This window comes from Marmota monax, unplaced genomic scaffold (assembly GCF_021218885.2).
Source record: "Marmota monax isolate L192 unplaced genomic scaffold, Marmota_monax_Labrador192_F-V1.1 WCK01_AAM20220418_F8-fsc00022, whole genome shotgun sequence".
NCBI classification, from domain to species: Eukaryota; Metazoa; Chordata; class Mammalia; order Rodentia; family Sciuridae; genus Marmota; species Marmota monax.
In genome coordinates this window covers 23,644,706-23,665,935 of record NW_026695215.1, presented here as the reverse complement: position 1 = coordinate 23,665,935, position 21,230 = coordinate 23,644,706, and the positions used below count along the sequence as shown (strand labels likewise).

Here is a 21,230-nt window from a genome sequence, read left to right as displayed (position 1 = left end):
AAAGGAAGATGATGACCAATACTTGGTGCAACTTTAAAGCAGATGTCTGATCAGTTGGTTTGCCAGAAGTACAAAATTATATAAGGTTCGGTATTTTCCTTATTATTTTCAGTTAACACGAAGTATGTGGGAACAAATACCTAATTGAATGAAGTTCAGTTACAAAAAGGTTCCCCACTTCAAGACAAAATCTGAGGTAGTAAATATGGTTCAAGCTCAAATCAAAACCCGAGAGGGCTCTACCACTGAGAAACGAATTGTCTCTACATTCAAAATTGCTCAACAGCATTGGTGGGGCTCCACAGAGATAAGCAGGCAGTGCTTGGACTCTGTATTCCCTATCCACAGTTCTGATTGGTAACAGAAGTGTTTAATTTAAGTAAAAATCTTTCTCCCTTTAAGGATCTAAAATGTAGAAGAAAAGCAAAAAATAAATTTTAGGATAATGTTTATTTATCCAAATAGGTCACACCATAGTCCCCATATGGCTTTCTGTTTCACAATCACCCCTTTACAAACAATGATGAATCTTTAATGAAAGTTAAATTTATAAACACTGTAAGACAGTTCAGGAAATATGTAGTTAAAAAAAAATGAAGTCCACAAATTACAAATATTTTGCTAATATACAAACTGTCAATTTGGCAAATGCAAGCTACTTAACTGGTTTATTTAATGTGGGACTTTTTCTAAAAAAATTCAGTTGGGGTAAGTGATATATTTATGCCCTTTGACAAAGATGACAGGTATAGTATTGTTGTGACTAAAAAAGAAGTATATAATATTACTGCTTTGGCTCATTAAATTTCACAGAATACGTAAGATTCTGCCATGTCCAATGAGTTAGGCAAATGTAATAGAAGGTGCAGTGGGCTGAAACACGTTTTCATCATACAAATCTTCTGGTAGTTCTTCTTCATCTCCATCAGGAAAATAAGTAGGGAATGGTAAATTTTTACTGAAATCCTTATATGCAGGCAGATGAGAATCTTTGACCTGGGGGGAGAAGGCAAAAATCTTATTAATAAGTGCTACCAATTAAGCTACTTATTGGTAGGATAATGGTGCTGGGGATTAGTTGCCTAGCATGTGCAAGACCTACATTCAGGTAGGGAGGAGGTAGTCTATTTTACCTATTATTGGGGGAGGATGGAGGAGGTAGTATATTTACCTATTATTTATAACCAAAGATTATGTTTTCCTACATTATTTTCTGACACAAATAACAACTATTACATATGCACAGTAAAAATAATTCAATCAATGCATTCTTTTGAATTCCAATAAATCTAGTTAATCCAATGACAGAGAACAATCTCACTCTAGTTAATCAGCTACCTCATAAGAATAAAATCACCTACTATCAACTTATATTTTATCATAACATAAATTAACTGTCCAATAGTTAAATCATATTTTAAGATTACTACTCAAATAAAAACTACATCCGGATTCACTTTTCAAATATAAAGAGCTTATATAAACTATAAACCTGATACCTAACAATTCCCATTTTATTATTTACTTACATTGTCTATTTTTATAACTTTATTTTCTACATTTTATAGAATATTTTTTTTGAGCTGAGATTTTAAAACATAAAATTCACTAGCATTTTTGTTAATCTAAGAATACATAACTAAAAATATCACCTTTTATTTAGAAAATTAGCTTATATTTAGTAAATGGCATTCTTACTGAGAAGTTAAAGGGAATAATATTTAGCAAAAACAATAAGGAACTGATGTCTTTATGATAGATTTTAACTCTGTATGTTCTAAAAAATGCCTATGATTTCATAATTTAGTACTGATATTGACATGATCTAGAATGTTTGGTTTTATTTTTAGAAAAATTATTGGGTTCTTCAAAGCTTCTGACTCATTCCATAGCCTTTATTGAGAAAGAAATTTTAAAAAAATGTAATTATATACACAGAATAAAATAAGGCATATTCATTTTGGCAATAAGAAATGAATAATTTAGTTGAAGTAACTACACAGCTGCTCAGAACAAGTATAAAAAATTGGTTTATTTTAATCTCTCTCATTAAAATTATTCCAAGAAATGATTAGCAAAGTTGCCCAGAAGAAAATAAACTTGTTTATCATTTTCCAATTCACTAATTTTGGGTTGGCCCTTAAGTAGGAAAAAAATCCCAATAACACTTAACTGGGGGAATATTTTAGACAACAGAAACACTGATAATATATTCTAAGTATAAATGCTACAGTACTATAACTCACTGATTTGAAACATGATATCTCATCTACATATTTCTGTCTTGGTGATTCTAAAATTGAAAGCCAAGTCTCCAGTCCGTCTTTAATAAGGGTATAAGACTGAATGGTATGTATTTTTCTGTAATTTTACCCTGGCTTTATTGTTTCCCTGCCTTTGCCAAGAGTCCTTCAACTATTCATCCCCTTCATTTTACATTTCTGTCTTCTGGCAACCTAGTTCACATCCTTTAAAACCAAGCAAATATGGAAATAAACTTCAATTCTGTATTAGGACATAAGAACAAACATAAACAAGTAGTATTTAATAACATATAGCACATCATGTGTAAATAATACTTCTTTAGGTTCTCTTTTTTTAATTTTTTTATTAGTTGCACATGACAATACAATGATCTTGACATATCATACAATTGAATCAAATGGGGTATAATTTCTCATTTTTCTGAGTGTACAGGTTCTTTAGGTTCTTTTTTAATTTTTTCTTTTTAGTTGTAGATGGACACAACACCTTTATTTATTTATTTGTTTGTTTGTTTGTTTATTTATTTTAATGTGGTGCTGAGGATCGAATTCAATGCTTTACACATGCTAGGCAAGTGCTCTACCACTTAGTCACAGCCTCAGCCCTTTTTAGGTTCCCTTAATAGATTCAGTGAATCAAAACAGCAATAAAGAAAGCATTCATGCTAACTAAACAGATTGGTCATTCCTAAGACTATCTTTACTAACATTAGAATCTCAAAAGCAAAAGTTATTGGCAGCCCAGAACTGTGAGGCAGCAAACTTCCTGAGAAGTGAGGCAATGCTAATAAATTTGTCTGCCCCCAGCCAATGGCTCAATCCCCACTACTAAGGGGGCACATTCACCTGCTTTCACTGGAATAGAAATAATGGAGTGAAAAGACTCAGGAAGCAGTTGATATTTAAAAAGCATACACACAAGATACTCCCCTAAACCCACATATTAACCTTTGGGACAGACAACAGACAATTATTTAGGCAACATATCTCAAAGTTTTTTCTTTTTTTATTGAAAGAGGGTTGTTGTTAATATATTCACAAGTGTTAACTGTAGACATTTCTCAAAATATATTTATTTATTTTTTGATTTTATAAGAAAATTTTATGATACAAATGAAAAGTAGTAATTCAAATCTTAAAAAAGGCAGAAAATAAACTAGCTATGCATTTATAAATATAAAAAATGAACCCCACTATTATGTAAAACTATAATGCACTAAAAATACAAATATATATAAAAAAGTATAAAAAGATGCAAACAATTTTACAATGACAAGGAATTGAGATCAATTTTATATAAAAACACGAAGTATTAAGAGTTAGGCTGGGGATGTAGCTAAGTGTCAAAATATATTTAGACTCCTCTTTCTAGCCTTCAGTGTGCCTACTGAATATTTTCCATAAGAGTAAACCATCATCGGTTAACAAAGTGGATAGAGTTTTTGGAAGCAATCATTTATTGAAGGGGATGGTATATATGACTAATTAGTATTGCTGGTTATAAACCATTTGTAACAAACAGACCAGAATAGCATTGTATGTAGTATAGTTTTCCCACACAGTTGACCTATTCCTCCTGCTGGGGTCAAAGGGGTTATGCAGCCTATGAAGTCCCAGCAGTGGTAAGGGTCAGCTGGAAAGCCAGTGGAGAACCTGGTGTGCACTTGGGCAGAAAAGGAATACATGAGAATATTCAAAGATTAATGTGCTATCCAGTATAATCTTATTGCGGAAAGTAATCATTTTTTTCTTCCTATATTAAGCTTTAGTTTTCATATCCTGTAACAAATCTGGAATGTAGAGCTAGGGATACACTGAATTATGAAGCTTAAAATGTTATATATGACTGGATTATTAGGGACTGAAAGCTTACTTTGAAACATGAAAACTCAGGGAAAAAATAAAAATCTGTAAAAATTCATCAAATACATTTTTTTCTTTAAAGTAAATGAGAATAATCCAAGCAAGATATATTTCAGAAAGGGATTTTTAAAAAGCAAAACTTAATTGCTGTAAGACTTAAAAAATACATATTTTATGCTAGTAATGGAACCCACTTTAGAAATGAGAAAATATATAATGAAACACCCAATTTAAGAAAACTGAGGTTTAGCTGGTGATAGTGGCACATGCCTAATAATCCAAGATACAGAAGTAGGAGGATTCCAAGTTCGAATCCAGCCTCGACAACTTAGTGAGCACCTGACTCAAAATTTAAATAAAATAAAAAGGGCTGGGGATACAGAAGTTCAATCCCCAGTATCACAAAAATACAAAACAAAAACATGCCAACAAACTAACCCTGAATTTTTTTTCTTTCCACAGCTATTAGAAAATAAATGAAGAGTGTACTTCTAGAAATAACTGACATCACTTCTACTACAAATTTATTTTCAGAACAGAATACTCAAAACTCAGAAGTGACAGAATTTGGATTATGTTGGCCTAAATCCCAGATGGAATAATAATTTATATTTTATTTGATGGGAATAAGTTGCTGAGAGTTAAATAGTTTTTTCTTCAAATCCATCTGTACAACATGTCTGTTTTCTTTCTTTCCTTTTTGAATTTTTCTAAAATAAAAATACATATTTTAGGAAAACACTTAATGATGTAATCAGAAGTGCTAGCACTAATTAATAAACTGTTATTTACTAAAGTGTTCACCTCTATCCACCTTTCTGGATGGACTCTGTAATTCCCAACTCACACATTTCTAGTTTCTCTGTCAAAATAACTCTCAGAAAAATAAAACTATTGTTTTTTGGGGGGGGGGGAGAACAGAAATACATTGATATTTTGGCAATAGTTTAATCTAATATCTTCCTTTTTAAAAAGATTTTAAGTTTGTTTTAATTAGTTTTACATGAGAAAACATTTGGATTTTTTTTGGAACTGGCTTCTTTTGCTTAGCAAGATATTCTCCAACTCTATCCATTTACTGGCAAATGCCATGATTTAATTCTTCTTTATAGCTGAGTAATATTCCATTGTATATATACCACATCTTCTTTATTCATTCATCCATTGAAGGACACCGAGGTTGGTTACATAATTTAGCTATTGTGAATTGAGCTGCTATAAACATTGATGTGGCTGCATTACTGTACTATGCTGATTTTAAGTCCTTTGGGTATAAATCAATGGGATAGCTGGGTCAAATGGTGGTTCCATTCCAAGTTTTCTGAGGAATCTCCATACTGCTTTCCAAAGTGGTAGCACCAATTTGTAATCCCTCCAGTAATGTGTGAGTGTACCTTTTTCCCCCACATCCTTGCCAACATTGATTGTTGCCTGTATTCTTGATGATTGCCATTCTGACAGGAGATAAAATCTTAGTTTTGATTTGCATTTCTCTAATTGCTAGAGATGTTGAACAGTTTTTCATATATTTGTTGACCGACTATATTTCTTCTTCTGAAAAGTGTCTGTTCAGTTCCTTAGCCCATTTATTGATTGGGTTATTTGTTTTTTTTTTTTTTGGTGTTAAGTTTTTTGAATTCTTTATTCTAGAGATTAATGCTTTATTGGAGGTGCATGTGGTAAAGATTTTCTCCCAGGCTGTAGGCTCTCTCCTCATGTTATTGTTTCCTTTGCTGAGAAGCTTTTTAATTTGAATCCATTCCATTTATTGATTCTTGATTTTACTTACACTTTAGGAGTCTTGTTAAGGAAGTCAGATCCTAGGCCAACATGGTGAAAATTTGGGCCTAATTTTTTCTTCTATTAGGCACAGGGTCTCTGTTCTGGTGCCTAAGTCTTTGATCCACTTTGAGTTGATTTTTGTGCAGGGTGAGAGATAGAGGTTTGATTTCATTTTGCTACATATGGATTTCCAGTTTTGCCAGCACCATTTGTTGAATAGGCTATCTTTTCTCTAATGAATGTTTTTGGCACCTTTTTCTAGTATGACTTAACTGTATTTATGTGGGTTTATCTCTATGTCCTCTATTCCATAATACTGGTTTACTAGTCTATTTTGGTGCCAATACCATGCCAGTTTTGTTACTGTAACTCTGCAGTATAGTTTAAGGTCTGGCATTGTGATGCTTCCTGCTTCACTTTTCTTGCTAAGTACTGCTTTAGCTATTCTGGATCTCTAATTTTTCCAAATAAATTTTATGATTACCTTTTCTATTTCTAAGATGAAAGTCATTGGGATTTTAATAGGAATTGCATTAAATCTCTATAATGATTTCGGTAATATGGCCATTTTGACAATATTAATTTTGCCTATCCAGGAGAATGGGAGAGCTTTCTATCTTCTGAGGTTTTCTTCAATTTATTTCTTTAGTGTTTTGTAGTTTTCATTGTAGAGATCTTTCACCTCTTTTGTTAGATTCTCAGGTATTTTATTTTTTTTTTGAGGCAATCATGAATGGGGTAGTTTTCCTAACTTCTTTTTGTGGATACATTACTGATGTACAGGAATGCGTTTGATTTATGAGTATTGATTTTATATACTACTACTTTGCTGAATTCATTTATTAGTTCTAGAAGTTTTCTGGTGGAATTTTTTGGATCTTCCCAATATAGACTCATGTCATTGGCAATAGTGGTAGTTTGAGTTCTTCTTTACCTATTTGTATCCCTTTAATTTCTTTCTTTTGTCTAATTGCTCTGGCTAGAGTTTCCAGGATGATGTTGAATAGAAGTGGTGAAAGAGGACATCCTTGTCTTATTCCAGTCTTTAGAGGAAATGCTTTCAATTTTTCTCCATTTAGAATGATGCTGGCCTTGGGGTTAGTATATATGGCTTTTACAATGTTGAGGTATGTTCCTACTATTCCTAGTTTTGAACCAACCCTGCATCCCTGGTATGAACCCCACTTAATTGTGGTGCACTACCTTTTTAATATGTTTAATACCTAATATCTTCTTTATAGTCCTAAAGATCCTTTTGCGTACTGGTTCTACTCTTTCACAGGTTCTTGTTTTTATAGGCGTAGGACTTAAGATTACTCTGTAATGCTCCCCCCCACCCCCAGGTGCTTTTAAGAAGCAGAAGAAAACATTTGCAAAAACACCCATCTACTTGGGTCAAAGGAGAATTTATGGCACACCTATGAACAAGACAAAATAAAGATAGTTATACATACCTTTACTAAACAATTTGTATGTCCAGGTACAGAGCCATTTACATAGATTATATTGTGCTTTGTGTTTATTCTCCACACCTAAAAGATAAAATGAAACCAACCTTTAAGAGTTAAAATTTGAGAATATGCTTATATTAAAATAAGGAGTATGTTATAAAAGGTGAGAAGGTAACCTATGAAATTATAACATTAGCACTTCAAATGTTGAAAAAAAACTGAAAAACTTCAAATCTTATTTGATGATTTATAATATAACACCATAACAGATATGTCTTACAGAAGACGCATGCCTATAATCTCATGAACTCAGGAGGTTGAAGCAGGAGGATCACAAGTTCAAAGCCAGCCTCAGTAATTTAGAAAGGTCCTAAGCAACTTAGTGAGACCCTGTCTCAAAATAAAAAACAAAAAGCTGGGTATGTAGTGTAGTGGTAATGTACCCTTGCTGCAGTCTGGCTGGACACAAATCAGGAGTCACTCAAGCAGGAACAAACTTTATTTCCAAACTCCCCTGGACGCCACCCACTTGGCCCTCTCAGGAACCACACACCAACCGGAACTCCCTCCACCCTCCAACTGAACATGAACTTGAGAACTCCAAAGTAGCCAGTGACCCAAGGCGGACAGCAGGGGTCTATATACAATTGAATACACAGCTTAACTTAACCATCATCATCTCAATGGCTCCCTGGTGTCACCTCTCAACCACTCCCTTCTGGCAAAATGCCATGTGTCATCCCGACTGGGCTGTGGCCCTCAACATCTAAGCAACTTAGTGTCTCAAAATAAAAAACAAAAAGCTGGGTATGTAGTGTAGTGGTAATGCACTATTGGTTAAATCTTCATTAGCAAAGCAAAGCAAAGCAAAGCAAAGCAAAGCAAACCGAGAAATCCGAATGATCAAGATTACTCAAATATCTCAATGCACTCTGTTGGAACCATTAAGAACAGCCAAATAAAAATTCAATTTTTCTTTTTAGTTAATACTGGCTTGTTGCAACCAGAAACTAGGAGTTCACAATTCACTAGATCTAATTTCTAATATAAGTGGGATGATCAGCAGCCTTCAAAAAGATATTCACAATGACTATGGCATTCACTGGTAAATGGATGGGTCTGAAGACTCTTGTGGTAAGCCAGTCCCCAAAAGTCAAAAGTTGAATGTTTTCCCTGATATCTGAAAGCTAATCCAAAATAAGGGGGGAGGGATTAAAAAAAAATAAAAGTAAGATCAGTGGAGTAGACAGAGGGGAATAAAAGGAAAGGAGGAATAGGATAGGAAAAGACAGTGGAATGACTCTGATCTAACTTTCCTATGTACACATATGAATATACCACAGTGAATTTCACCATCCTGTACATCCACAAAACACTAATGAAACAAAACAAAACAAAACAAAAACCCAACTGTAATTCAACAGTAGAGAGATCGGAGAGGGAAGGGAACAGGAGGTGAAAATACAAAACAAAAAACCAAAACAATCTTCACACAGAGAAAACAAATTACACAAACGGAAAAGAATGGTCAAGAAATGATACTGAGAAAATAAAATATTTTGAGAAGAAATAAAAATTTTACCCATAGCTGGTACTTAACAATAGCTCGGTATATTTTTTAAATACTATAGAAAATGAAATCACACAGAGAGAGAGAGAGAGAGAGAGAGAGAGAGAGAGAGAAATTGATGGGCTTTGGTAAGTTAAAAAAGGGAAAAAAAGTCTATCTAATTTTAGGTGTCTATGTGGACTACTATGAGAACTAGAAAAGCATCACTTTTGGGTGTATCTGTGAGGACATTTCCTGAGATTAGTGTGAAAGTGCGTGGACTGAGTATGGAAGATTCCCTGCCCAATGTAGGTGAGCACTGTCCAAATGGATGCATGCCTACTCCACTCCCCTCCAAAAACAAAAAAAGTCAGAGAAAAATATTTCTTCTCTCCTGCAGCCAGGACATTGCTTTATATATTAATTAGAATTCTAGGCTCTCTGGACCTTGGACTCTAGTACTTATATCAGCAGCACCACCATCCCTTCACATCTCCCTGCCCAATTCTCAGGCTTACTGTCTCGGACTGAGAATTCCATCACTGGATTCCCTAGTTTGGAGGCTTTTGGACTAAGCCAGGATACAGGGATCCCAGGAGTTCCACCTTGCAGCTGGCCTGTTGTAGGACTTTCCAGACTCAATGATCATGTGAGCCAATTCCCCTCAAATATCCTTTTATGAATGTATCACATCATTTATCTAACTATCAGTCTATCTAACCATTCATTCATCCATCTCTCTCAGGAGAACCCTAATACAATTTAGTTATATAAAATTTGAAAACAAATTCACATATAAGATGTATGTAGAACAGAGACTGGAAGAACATGTATTGGTTAGTAATTATCTTTGGGTGCTCTTTCTGTGGGTGTTTATTTTTTTTGTACTTTCCATGTTTTGAAATATATATGCATACATATATAAACAGTAGTTGTTTTAATATAAAAAATGAAACAACACAGCACTCATTATAGTACAACTCATTTTCATTTAGCAATTACATACATTTTTCAAGTTAGTTGAGAACATAACTTCCCCTCTTTAAAATACACACATACACATAAGTACATAAATGTATCCTTTTGCAATCCTTTTTCAGTGTTATTTTTTTTTTTTCATTCAATTTTGTCTCCTCTCTCCTTACTCAAAACCATCTGCCCACCCACACTTCTGACATATAACCTCAGACAATCTGGAATACAACCTCTCCACTTTTCTCTGTGACGATATAACAGCATAGCAATATGTACATGTCGGAAGCTTCTGCTCATTTCTTTATAAATAGAGAGTATTAAACTTAATGTTCTGATTCTTACCTTTTTTTCATATAATATCTTGTGAAATCTTCCAGGTCAAATAGCAGGTCACTGATTTTTTTCCTTCTTAATGACTGTATAGTCTATGGCTTGGATGTTAAATAAATAAATACTACCAGTATTACTACCATGACTACCCACAATACAACTAAACTCATGCATCTTCTACCTCTTAATTATCATAAAGCCTATTAGAACAGCAGTACATAAATATACATTAAATACATACTTTGACGCCTTTGCATTTACCTAATTTATTCTTAAAAGAACCATTTTACAAACTTACTTTCAGTCCAAATGATGTCCTATCTATGTTTCCCATTTGTCCAGGCATTTTAGTTCCAGGCCAGACTCTGGCAATATCCTAAATGAGAGAACCAAAGTTTTCAATACTTTTGACTTCAAACAGTATTGGTCAAATCGTAACATCAACTAAGACTAGGAATTTTAAGTTTTTTTTTTTTTTTTCCTATTCTGCTGGTCTAATAAAGAATTGAGATTGAAATGTCCTTACTACCAGAGGATTCCCATTCCAAATTTGATTAGACTAACAAAATAAATAGGGACTTAGAAACAGAATTAGGATACAAACTCAGTAACGAGAATAGTAACTGACCTAATACTCGTTAAGAGGTAAAGGTAAAGGTAAAGGTGAAGGAAGGAAGAAATGAAAGAAGGAAGGAAGAAAGAAAGTAAGAAAGAAAGAATACACACATATCAAATCACCACCTGAAGAAAAAGTCTGCCTAGCCTGTTTTCGGGTAATCTTCTGTATTAACTGACTTAATCCACACTACTGCTGCTGGAATGGTGCTACTCCTCCTTGCTTTTGATGTCACTTTCCTTACCCAAATGCTTCAAGGTCAGAATTAGTTACTAGAATAGCTTGTCTTAGTTGTCTTTGATTCAAATAAATCAAACAACTTCACGCAGTCTCTGATAATGGCTAATAATTATACATCTAAGGAAACAAATCTGAATTACAGCTAAAATGGAAGGTTTCTCATGACATGAATTCTTAGACTAAACACTCTTCTATCAGCTACTCATAGGAACAGGTAAAACTCCCAGTAGAAGTGACTCATCATAGTTTCAGAGTTGGTTACTATGTAACCAACATAACTCCAAAGACAATTCTGAGTATAATAGACCAAGTATTCTACATATATATGCTTTGATAAGCACTGTACTTAACATTACTAAAAAAGGACCAATTCAGCCTCGTTAGTCAAATTTATACTCTCATTTAAAGTATAGCCTCATTCTTAGGATTACAAAGTCATTTATTAGCTAATCCTTAAGGAAAGTATATAAACAGTACAGTATTTCAAGATAAATATCTCATTCCAGTCATAAGAGTAGGTTCCTCTATATGCCTAATTTTTTAAAGAGCTTTGTTAAGATATAATTCACATACCACACATTTCACCCCTTTAAACTACACAATTTGATGTTTTTAGAGAGTTGTATATTACCACAATCAATTTTAGAATATTTTCATCAAGCCAAAACAAAAACCCATACTCATTTGTGGCCATTCCCAGCAATCCCCACAGCTTTTTGCAATCACTGACCTAATTTTGTCTTCATAGATTTGCCAAGGTTGGACAGTTCATATAAGTGGAATCATAAATGATGTAGTCTTTTTCAACTTGACAAAATGTTTTCAAGGTTCATTCATGCTGCACTATGTATCAATGCTTCACTTCATTCCATTGCTAAATAATATTCTATTGTAGAGATAAATATCTATAAAGAGTTTTGACTTTGGGGGTACTATGAATATTAATATTCTAAATATTCATATATGAATTTAGTGTGTATGTTTTGAGTACAAATTTAGGAGTAGAATTTCTGGGTCATCACAAAGCTAGCATTCCAATGAATACTCAAAGATATGCTACAGACAGAGGAACACAAAAATGAACTCCAAAGCTCCCAAAGAGATGAAGATCACTAGAAGAACAACTATCAAAATGAATCAAAATAGAATTAAATATAGCAAACAAACCAAAATGTCAAGAAACAATACACATGAATCCATAACAACTCTGAATGTAAATGGTCTCAATTTCCCCCATTAAAAGACAGAGCCTGTGCAGTGGTGCATGCCTGGAATCCTAGCGGTTCGGGAGGCAGAGAAAGGAGGATTGTGGATTCAAAGCCAGCCTCAGTCACACTAAGCAACTAATCAACTCAGTGTAAATCTGCCTCTAAATAAAATCAAAATAGGGCTGGGGATGTGGCTCAGTGGTTGAATCCCCATATCAAAAAAAAAAAAGACATAGATTAGCAAAATGTATTAAAAAGCAAGATCTAATTATATGGTCTTTGTAAGAGGCTCGACTTATAGGCAAAAACACCCACAAGGTAAAAGTAAAAGGATACAAAAAAAATATTCCATGCAAATGGAGTATGAAAACAATCAGGTATAACTATTCTTGTACCTGGCAAATTTTACAATAAAAAACAATTAATCAGAAGTGCTGATTATGTCTATAATCCCAGTGACTTGGAAAGCTATGGCAGGAGGATCTTAAGTTTGAGCTTAGCCTCAGCAACTTAGCAAGACCCTGTCTCAAAATAAAAACTAAAAAGGATGTGGCTTAATGGTTAAATGCCCGTTTTTTTTTTCCTCTAAATATTTTTAGTTGTAGATGGATACAATATCTTTATTTTTATTTATGTGGTGTTGAGACTCAAACCCAGTGTCCCACACATGCTAGGCAAGTGCTCTACCATGGAGCCACAACCCCCCACCCCCACCCCCCAAAAATTAATCAGAAGAGACAAAGGAATGATCCAACAAGAAGATATAATGATAGTAAATATATATGCCTGAAATGTCAGTGTACCTAATACATAAAATAAAGTACTTCTTGATGTTAAATCCCAGATAGATCCCAATACAATGATTTCAGGGTGATTTCAACACATCCTTAACATCAATAGAGAGGTCATCCAAACATAAAATCAATGGAACTATCAGACATCTACAGAACATTTTACCCTAAAACAACAGAATTTACTTTCTTCTCAGTATCTCACGGAATAGATATATGTTTTCTTCTGCTAGAAAAATCAACACTCCAGGTACTGACTTCTTTAAAAGCCCTAGAGCTCAAGAAATGAAACCAAGGATAAATAGATGAATGCCATCAAATCAAAGGAAACAAGAACATGAAGAGAGTCTACAAAATGGAAGAAAATCTTTGCCAGCTATTTCTCTGACAGTGGATTAACATTTAACATATAAAGAACTCAAAAAAACTTAACACCCAAAACCCAAAAAACCCAGTCAATAAATGGGCAAAAGAACAGATCTTTTTTTTTTTTTTTTTAAAGAAACACAAATGGCCAAGAAATATATATATAAAGTTTGATATCTCTAGCAGTCCAGTAAATGCATATCAACACTACTCTAAGATTTCATCTCATTCCAGTCAATGATGGAATATAAATAATAATAAATCCTGGTAAGAATGTTGGGGAAAAGGTAGATTCATACATTGCTGGTGGGATTGCAAATTAGTTCAATTACTCTGGAAAACAATGTAGAGATAGATCTCTCAAAAAACAAGAAATGGAATACCATATGACTCAGCTATCCCACTCCTTGGTTTTTATCCAAAAGAACTAAAATCAGAATACTATAAGATACAGCAGAACTCTTCACAATAACCAAATTATGGAATCAGCCCAGATCCCCATCATAGGTGAATGGATTAAGAAAATGTGGTATATATGCATAATGGAGTCTTTACTCAGCCATAAAGAACAACAAAATTATGGTATTTGCCATGGATGGAACAAGAACATCATGCTAAATGAAATAAGTCAGACTCACAAAATCAAGGCTCAAATGTTTTCTCTCTTAAGTGGGAGCCAGCCAAAATAAGGGAAAAAGGGGAGGGGATTGGATATCATAAAGGGATTTTCAGTGGAGTAGCAGAAAGATATCTATAGGAAGGGAAGAGGGACGGGAAAGGGGAGGAAATAGGGAATGAAATGAACAAAATTATGTTATATGCATAAACAAATATACCACAATGAATTCAACCTTTATGTATATATAGAAAGGATCAATCACAAATAAATAAATGAGCCAGGCATGGTGGTGCACACCCATAATACCAGTGACTAGGGAGGCTAAATCAGAAGGATTCCAAGTTCAAGGCCAGCCTCAGCAATTCAGTGAGGCAGTAAGTAATTTAGTGAAATCTTGTCTCACAATTAAAAAAAAAAAAGGACTGGGAATGTGGCCAAGTGGTTAAATACCCCTGGGTTCACTTGCTATTACCAATAAATAAACAAACACAAGCAAATGAGTGAAAGGAAAATGAGTAGAGGAAGGGGGAAAGAAAGGGGCAGGGAAAAGGGTGGGGAATCAGGACCAAAACGGAGTAAATTAAACTCCATGCATGTATGATTTTGTCAAAATGAACCCAACCACTGTGAACAACTAATGCTTTAATTAAAAAAAAAAATAATAATTACTAGGTCATACAATAACTCTATGTTTAACGTTTAGTGGTGTTATCATCTTATATTCCTGCATTCAACATATGAGGGTTGCAATTTCTCTACATCCCATGCTAACATTTGTTATTATAGGTCTTTTAAGTTATAGCCATCCTAGGACATAAAAGTTGTTATCTCATTGTGGTTTTGATTTACATTTTCCTAATGATTAAAGATATTGAGCATCTTTTTACATGCTTATTGGCCAATTATGTATCTTCTTTGACAAAATGTCTATTCAGGTCCTTTGCCCATCTTTTAATTGGGAAACCTCTGGACTACTGGTTGTAAGAGTTCCTTATATATTTGGATATAAGTCTTATCAGATACATGATTTACAAATATTTTCTTCCATTCTGTGAGTTGTCTTTTCATATCTTGATGCATCTGTAGCACGTTTTAAATTTTGGTGATGAAACGTAATATATTTTCTTCTGCTCCTTGTTATTATGGTGTTGTATCTAAGGCTTTTGCCTCTTAGGGCATGAATATTTACTCCTGTTTTTTCAAAAATGTTTTATAGTTTTAGCTCTTAAATTTGTCTTTGATCTACCTAATTTTTATAATGTATAATTTCATGATTTAAATTTAAAAAGAGCAGCAACATAAATTCTTATACTCTTTAAGAATTCTTATACTCTTTACCCTAACTAACTTACCTTTTGTTTATGCTGTCCCACTTGCTTTACACTATCTACTCTCTCTACATCTTTCCCTAGGTCATTTGAAATTAGGTGGCAAACATTATGCTTGTTTATTTATAAGTATTTCCTGAGAACAAGGATATTCTCTTATGTAACCACAGTACAATTATAAAACTCAGAAAATTAAACACTATTATCATATCTATTATAATTTTGCCATCTGTTCCAATAATATTCTTTCTCTCTCTCTTTGTCTTTCAGGTCTCTGAGACAGTGTTTCACTATGTTGCCTAGATTTGGCTTTGAACTCATTAATTCTTGTGGCCTCAGCCTCCTGAGAGCTGGAATTATAGGCATGTTCTGCTGTGCCTGGCTCAATAATATTGTTTATAAGCTATTGTTTTCCGAGTTCAAGATCCACTTTGCAGTTTACAAATTGCACTTGGTTGTCCTGTCTCTAGCCTCCTTAAATCTGGAACAGCTCCTCAGCCTTTCCTTGTCTTTCATGACCTTGAACATTGTTGAAGGCTACAAACCAATTATATTTTGTAGAGTATTGCTCACTTTGGGTTTGTCTGATGTTTTCCAATGATCAGATTCAAGCAGATGCATTTTGGTAGGAATCAACAAAGAAATAATGGTGTGTTCATTTCTGGGAACCTTATCAGGAGGTACATTATGCTGGTTTATCTAACTACTGGTGATGTATAACTGATTACCTAGATAAAAATGTGTTATGTAGGTTAATCCCTTCCAAGGCTATTAGTTTTCAGACTATGTATATATCTAGTACCCATCAATTTGTTTACCATTTGTTTTATCATCTATAAATGTTGGGCTGAATCATTTATTTCTATAATGACTGCCAAACAGTGACACTCTAAATCTATCATTCCTTCTATGTTAGATGGCATTATACTGTAAGGAAGAGCATTTCACCTTTATCCTATCATTTATTCACCTATTCATTCAGTTGGTTATTATCAGTGTGGACTCATGAACTCTAATTTTATTTGATGAATTCTTTTACTATAATTTTAAAATTTTAAGCCCAATCTGTTTCAGCCTGTTTAGGCTGGCTTCTATGTTCTTTCTGTGTGTCTGTCATTGTTTAAGCACTTCCTTGTTTTCTTGGATAAGATGTGTTGAGTTTGTCTTGTGTCTTCCAGTCCCATGCATTATTAAATAAGCCGATTATTCAAGGGATTCTTTTCAGTGGGGAATAGTCTTTAGAAATCAAGATCTGAGCCCTAGGTATGCTCATTGCAATGGAATATTTTTGCTTTCAGGTCTTTCTAGCAGTCAGAGCTAAGATATAAATAACATACTCACACTTACATCTATTTCTTTTTATTTACACACAGAGTGAATAAATTACATAAAGATACCTATAATTAAAATTCAACACTACAGGGTTCATTCTAATTTCCCCCATTTCATGGCTTAATGACCTCCCTTAATATACTGTAAAAAACTTGGCTCCCGTATATCAATATATTTAATTAACTTCTCAATCATCCAATTCACAGAAAATTACTTCAGAACTGCTGATACCATAGCAAAAACCAAGCCTAACTAGAATTTAATATTTGTACAGAGTACAATTTAAAATTTAGACTACAGGTTTATACTAAACTACTGTTTAAAAGTTATTTGAGTTACTAGGGTTTTTTCCCCTCCCTCTTCAGTGTAGTTATTATTCATCTGAAACACTTAAGTTCATTTTCTAATTATATTCCATTTTCTATTTCCCCTCTTATCATTGTTTTTATTTTGAAAATGTAAAACAACAATATGTTTTCAGAAGTAACGAAAAGTCTATCCAATAAAGTGTCATTCCTGCACTCTTAGGCCCTTCCACACTATTTCTATCCATCCCTTGTAGGTAAGCAATACCTTAGTTTCTGGTTTATCTCCCTGGCCCTTCTTTTTGCAAAAATATAAACCCTAGAAGTAGGATTGCTTTGACAAGCATAAATGCCTGTGTTGTTTTATTAAATACTGTCACATTTTCCTTCCTAAGGGCTGTACTATTTTGTATTCCCATCAGGGAGGTATAGAGTGTCTGTTTTCTTACATTTTTGCTAACATATTTTAACACCCTTCATTAGACAATATGACAAAAATTAAGCAGCTTTATAATACAATCTGCTAGTGAGAACATAGTATCTCAGAGTAGCTTTAATCTGTATTCCTCTTATTTTGAAAGAAATAGAATACATTACCAACATTTAGTGGCTGACCTTGCATTACCCTACGGCTCCAAAGAACAAAATCTCTTTAGGCACTTTGTTATATCACTTGGAGAATAAGATTAAATTAGCAACATAAAGGGTCTTTTCTCCATATCATATCTCTTATTACGTATTTCTCTGTGTATTCTTTTCTCTTTACCATGGTATTTTCCTTGACAATCTTTCCCAACTGTTTTCTTTAAGGCAAAATGAATGTGTGGAGGAAGCAGTGAGGCCAGCTAGAAAGATATCTTATTTTTGTAGCTGGCTTCAATGTCTCATACAGAACACAGAGAAGGGAATGGGAAAGTAGGGAGGAAGGTACTAGGAATATGTAGAATAAAACTATAGCTCTGAAAAATGACTGAGTCTACGATCCACAAAAAGGTGACCCACAAAATGATAACTCCACCTGGAGTCAGATTAAAATTATTTAACTTGATCTAAAGCAAAGACTGAGCACGACAGGTACAAAAGGCAACAGCATTAAAAAGAGCATCACTCTATACTTACACCAGTTGAAATAGCTCCAGGTCGCCTATGGGTTTTCGTTTGACCATGAGTGGCAGGCTGGCCTTTAAATCCCCATCTTTTCATGACACCTTGAAAACCTTTACCAATACTGAACAAAACAAACGTTAGAATTTACATAAGAATAGAGAGTAAAAATTCCCAATTGTATACTTTCTTGATAGTACCTTAGAGTTTGAACAAAGCTTCTTATCTAAATAACTAGAAAAGGCTATTCAAGCAAAACTGCAAATGAACATTCTCTGTCAGAGTTTTATCTCCTCCTAGAGTCTAATTCTATACAAAATGATTAATTCAAGATTATGAGATAGCAAGATAAGCACATCAACTTTTATCTGAACAAAAAGGTTTACTACCATAATCTTGTGAAGATGGTACAGTAAAAGTGATAAAGTTCTAGACGTTTCAAAGTACTATATTACACACATGGTAAGCAGCCATTAAGATGAACCCTAAAGATTGCCCATCTCCTGGTACTCATGCCCTCACTTAATTCTCTTCAAATGAGTCTGGGTGGGTCTAGGGACTCATTTCTAATGAACAAAATATGGCTACAGCAATGAGAAGTCACTTTTGAGATTTGGTTACAAAGAGACTATTGCTTTCATCTTGGTATTCTCTTGCTTGCTAAGATGAAGGAACCCAACTGCCATCATGAGACATGGGACTAGCATATAACTGAGGATCAGTCAATAACTGAGGATCCCAAGACTTGCCAACTACCATGTTAGTAAACTTGGAGGCATTCTCCCTGAGTCAAACCCTGGGATGACGGCTGCCCTGGCTAACTCCTTGATTGCAGCTTTGTGAAAGACCATGAACCAGACACCAAGGTAAGCTGTACCAGGCTTTCTGACCACAGAAACTATGAGGTAATATTTATTATTTTAAGCCATTATGTTTTATAAAGGTTACATATTAGATAGCAATATATAATTATTATAATAAAGCACTAAATAAAACAATTAAAATGCTCTAAATGCTAAGGTTCTTGCTCTCAAGGTTAAACGGGAAACCAATGGAGAAATTCAGAGAACAAAATTAAAAAAAAAATTTATAGTTGTAGATGGACATCATGCTTTTATTTATTTAGGATCGAACCCAGTGCCTCACATGTGCTAAGCAAGCACTCTGCCACTGAGCTATAGCCGAAGCACCCAAAATTTCTTTTTAAAATAAAAACTCATTTTTAAATGAAATTATTTTATTTTCAAATTCTGTTGGCTAGAGAAACAGTATAAGATGCAGGTAGAGAGCAGGCAATACTTAGATTCAAGAATTATTAAAGTGTGTCTTTGAATGTCAAATGCATCAATACAAATGATACAATGCAAAAGCCAGGAGGAATTATAAGATTGTACCAGAAATGTTTTTACATACTCCTAAGATGAAGGTTTTTTTCCCCACCTTTCATTAGATAATATGTCAATATATTTTTAATGCAGCGTTCTTTAATCTCAACGAAGTTAGCTATGATTACAGGCCTATTACAAAAAGAACCAAAAGAAAAAGATTATGAAAACCATGCCATGCTATACATTTGTTAACACAGACTTATCAGAGAGGATGGACTGAAGAAAGCCCATATGAATAAAACAGTCTGCTTTAGATATATCAAGAATTCAACATAAAAACAATTATAAATTATGTATAGAACCCAACAGATAGACATTATCAAAAAACACATCAAAAGTTGGTTGTTTATAAATGTAGCTTAAACCACTTTCTTTATATCAACTGAACACACTCTGAAGGTATGCACATATTCTTTTTTTACCTCAAAAAAATCAAAATAATGCTTATTCCTGATTTAAAGACCTAAAAATAGAAATTTAACAGATATTCAATAAAAAACTATATAATTTTATAGAGACTAACATGTAAGAAGATAATTTCTGGTAATTAAATACTTTACTGAAATTATGCTTCAGAAATTTAACAAATATTTCTGTTTAATAATGAATTTTAGATCACACATGAAAAGTAAAGTACTTGCAATTAAAAACAAAAACAACAACAAAAACTAAGAGTCAATGGATCCATGCTATCATTTGGCAAATAACACTTAAAAGAAAAAAATGGAGAGAGGGACCAGTAATACCACTCTAAAATGAATATTTTTTAAAAATGTCACATTTGAACCCTGGTCATTTTTGTTAGAAAGTTTTCTAGTTCTGAGTTCTCAAACTGGTTATCTCTTAAAAAGATAATGTGAATGAAATAAAATATATGCCAGGTAAATTACAGAAGAAACTGAGCTCATTTTAAGAGTAAATGATTACAAAATAAAAGTGGTATCCTTAAAGTACTAATTATCTGTCTGCAAATTACAGATTGTTTTTCAATCTAGTTCTAGAATACATCATGTAGTTATACTGTGTATAATGGGAACCTCTTCAGTAGATAACCTTTAAACAAAAGGATAAAACACAAATGACATGACAAATTACTGGTTTAATTCAATTTAGGGAGAATAGAATGCACCTGTTGCTCCATGGGTGGTACAGGTATCTATATTTTTACTTCTCTCAATTATCACCCAACAACAAAAATAAAATAGAAGCAAGAAACGAACTAAGCTATACTTAGTACTCCCAGGCACATTTCAAGTATAACATTTTCATTTCATATAGAATAAACTCTTCATTTTACTGAAAATTACACATAACACATACTTTATCTTCCTTACTCTTTACCAATTACGATTTTAAATTAATGGCTGCAGAAATAAACTAAATGAATGAAAACTCAGATTTAAATGAACACAATGTTAGAAATCCCAACTTTGGTGAGACTTAACTGAGGATGGGCAAAATATTTAAAGTGTATTTTAAATCAATTATACTTGTTAAACCAAAAATTAATTTTAAAAAATCAGAAGTATTTAATTTAGGAGATTTTATTGCCCTTGCTTCTCAGCTCATTTCTCCTTACTACACTTTAAATACATAGAGGGCAAAGATTGGGCATTATTTATTCCTATTTCCAGCCTAGAGAAGTTACCATAAAATTTGTCACTGGCTAGTTCTCTCATGGAAAGAAAGAAGATTAGTTTCCTTTCTTTTGTTCTATAG

General features: G+C 33.5%; 1 protein-coding gene across 1 annotated transcript in view; it reads right to left on the bottom strand.

Annotated features, from left to right (window-relative positions):
- Positions 1 to 431: 431 nt before the first annotated feature.
- Mrpl3 (mitochondrial ribosomal protein L3) overlaps positions 432 to 21,230 on the bottom strand; it is a 51,245-nt gene continuing 30,446 nt past the window's right edge. Inside the window, exons 7-10 of the mRNA XM_046431765.2 lie at positions 18,139 to 18,247; positions 10,513 to 10,590; positions 7,364 to 7,441; positions 432 to 996 (exon numbers count right to left, since the gene is read on the bottom strand). Coding sequence (XP_046287721.1) covers positions 844 to 996; positions 7,364 to 7,441; positions 10,513 to 10,590; positions 18,139 to 18,247 — 418 coding nt within the window. The 3' untranslated portion in view covers positions 432 to 843. The remainder of the gene's footprint in view (positions 997 to 7,363; positions 7,442 to 10,512; positions 10,591 to 18,138; positions 18,248 to 21,230) is intronic.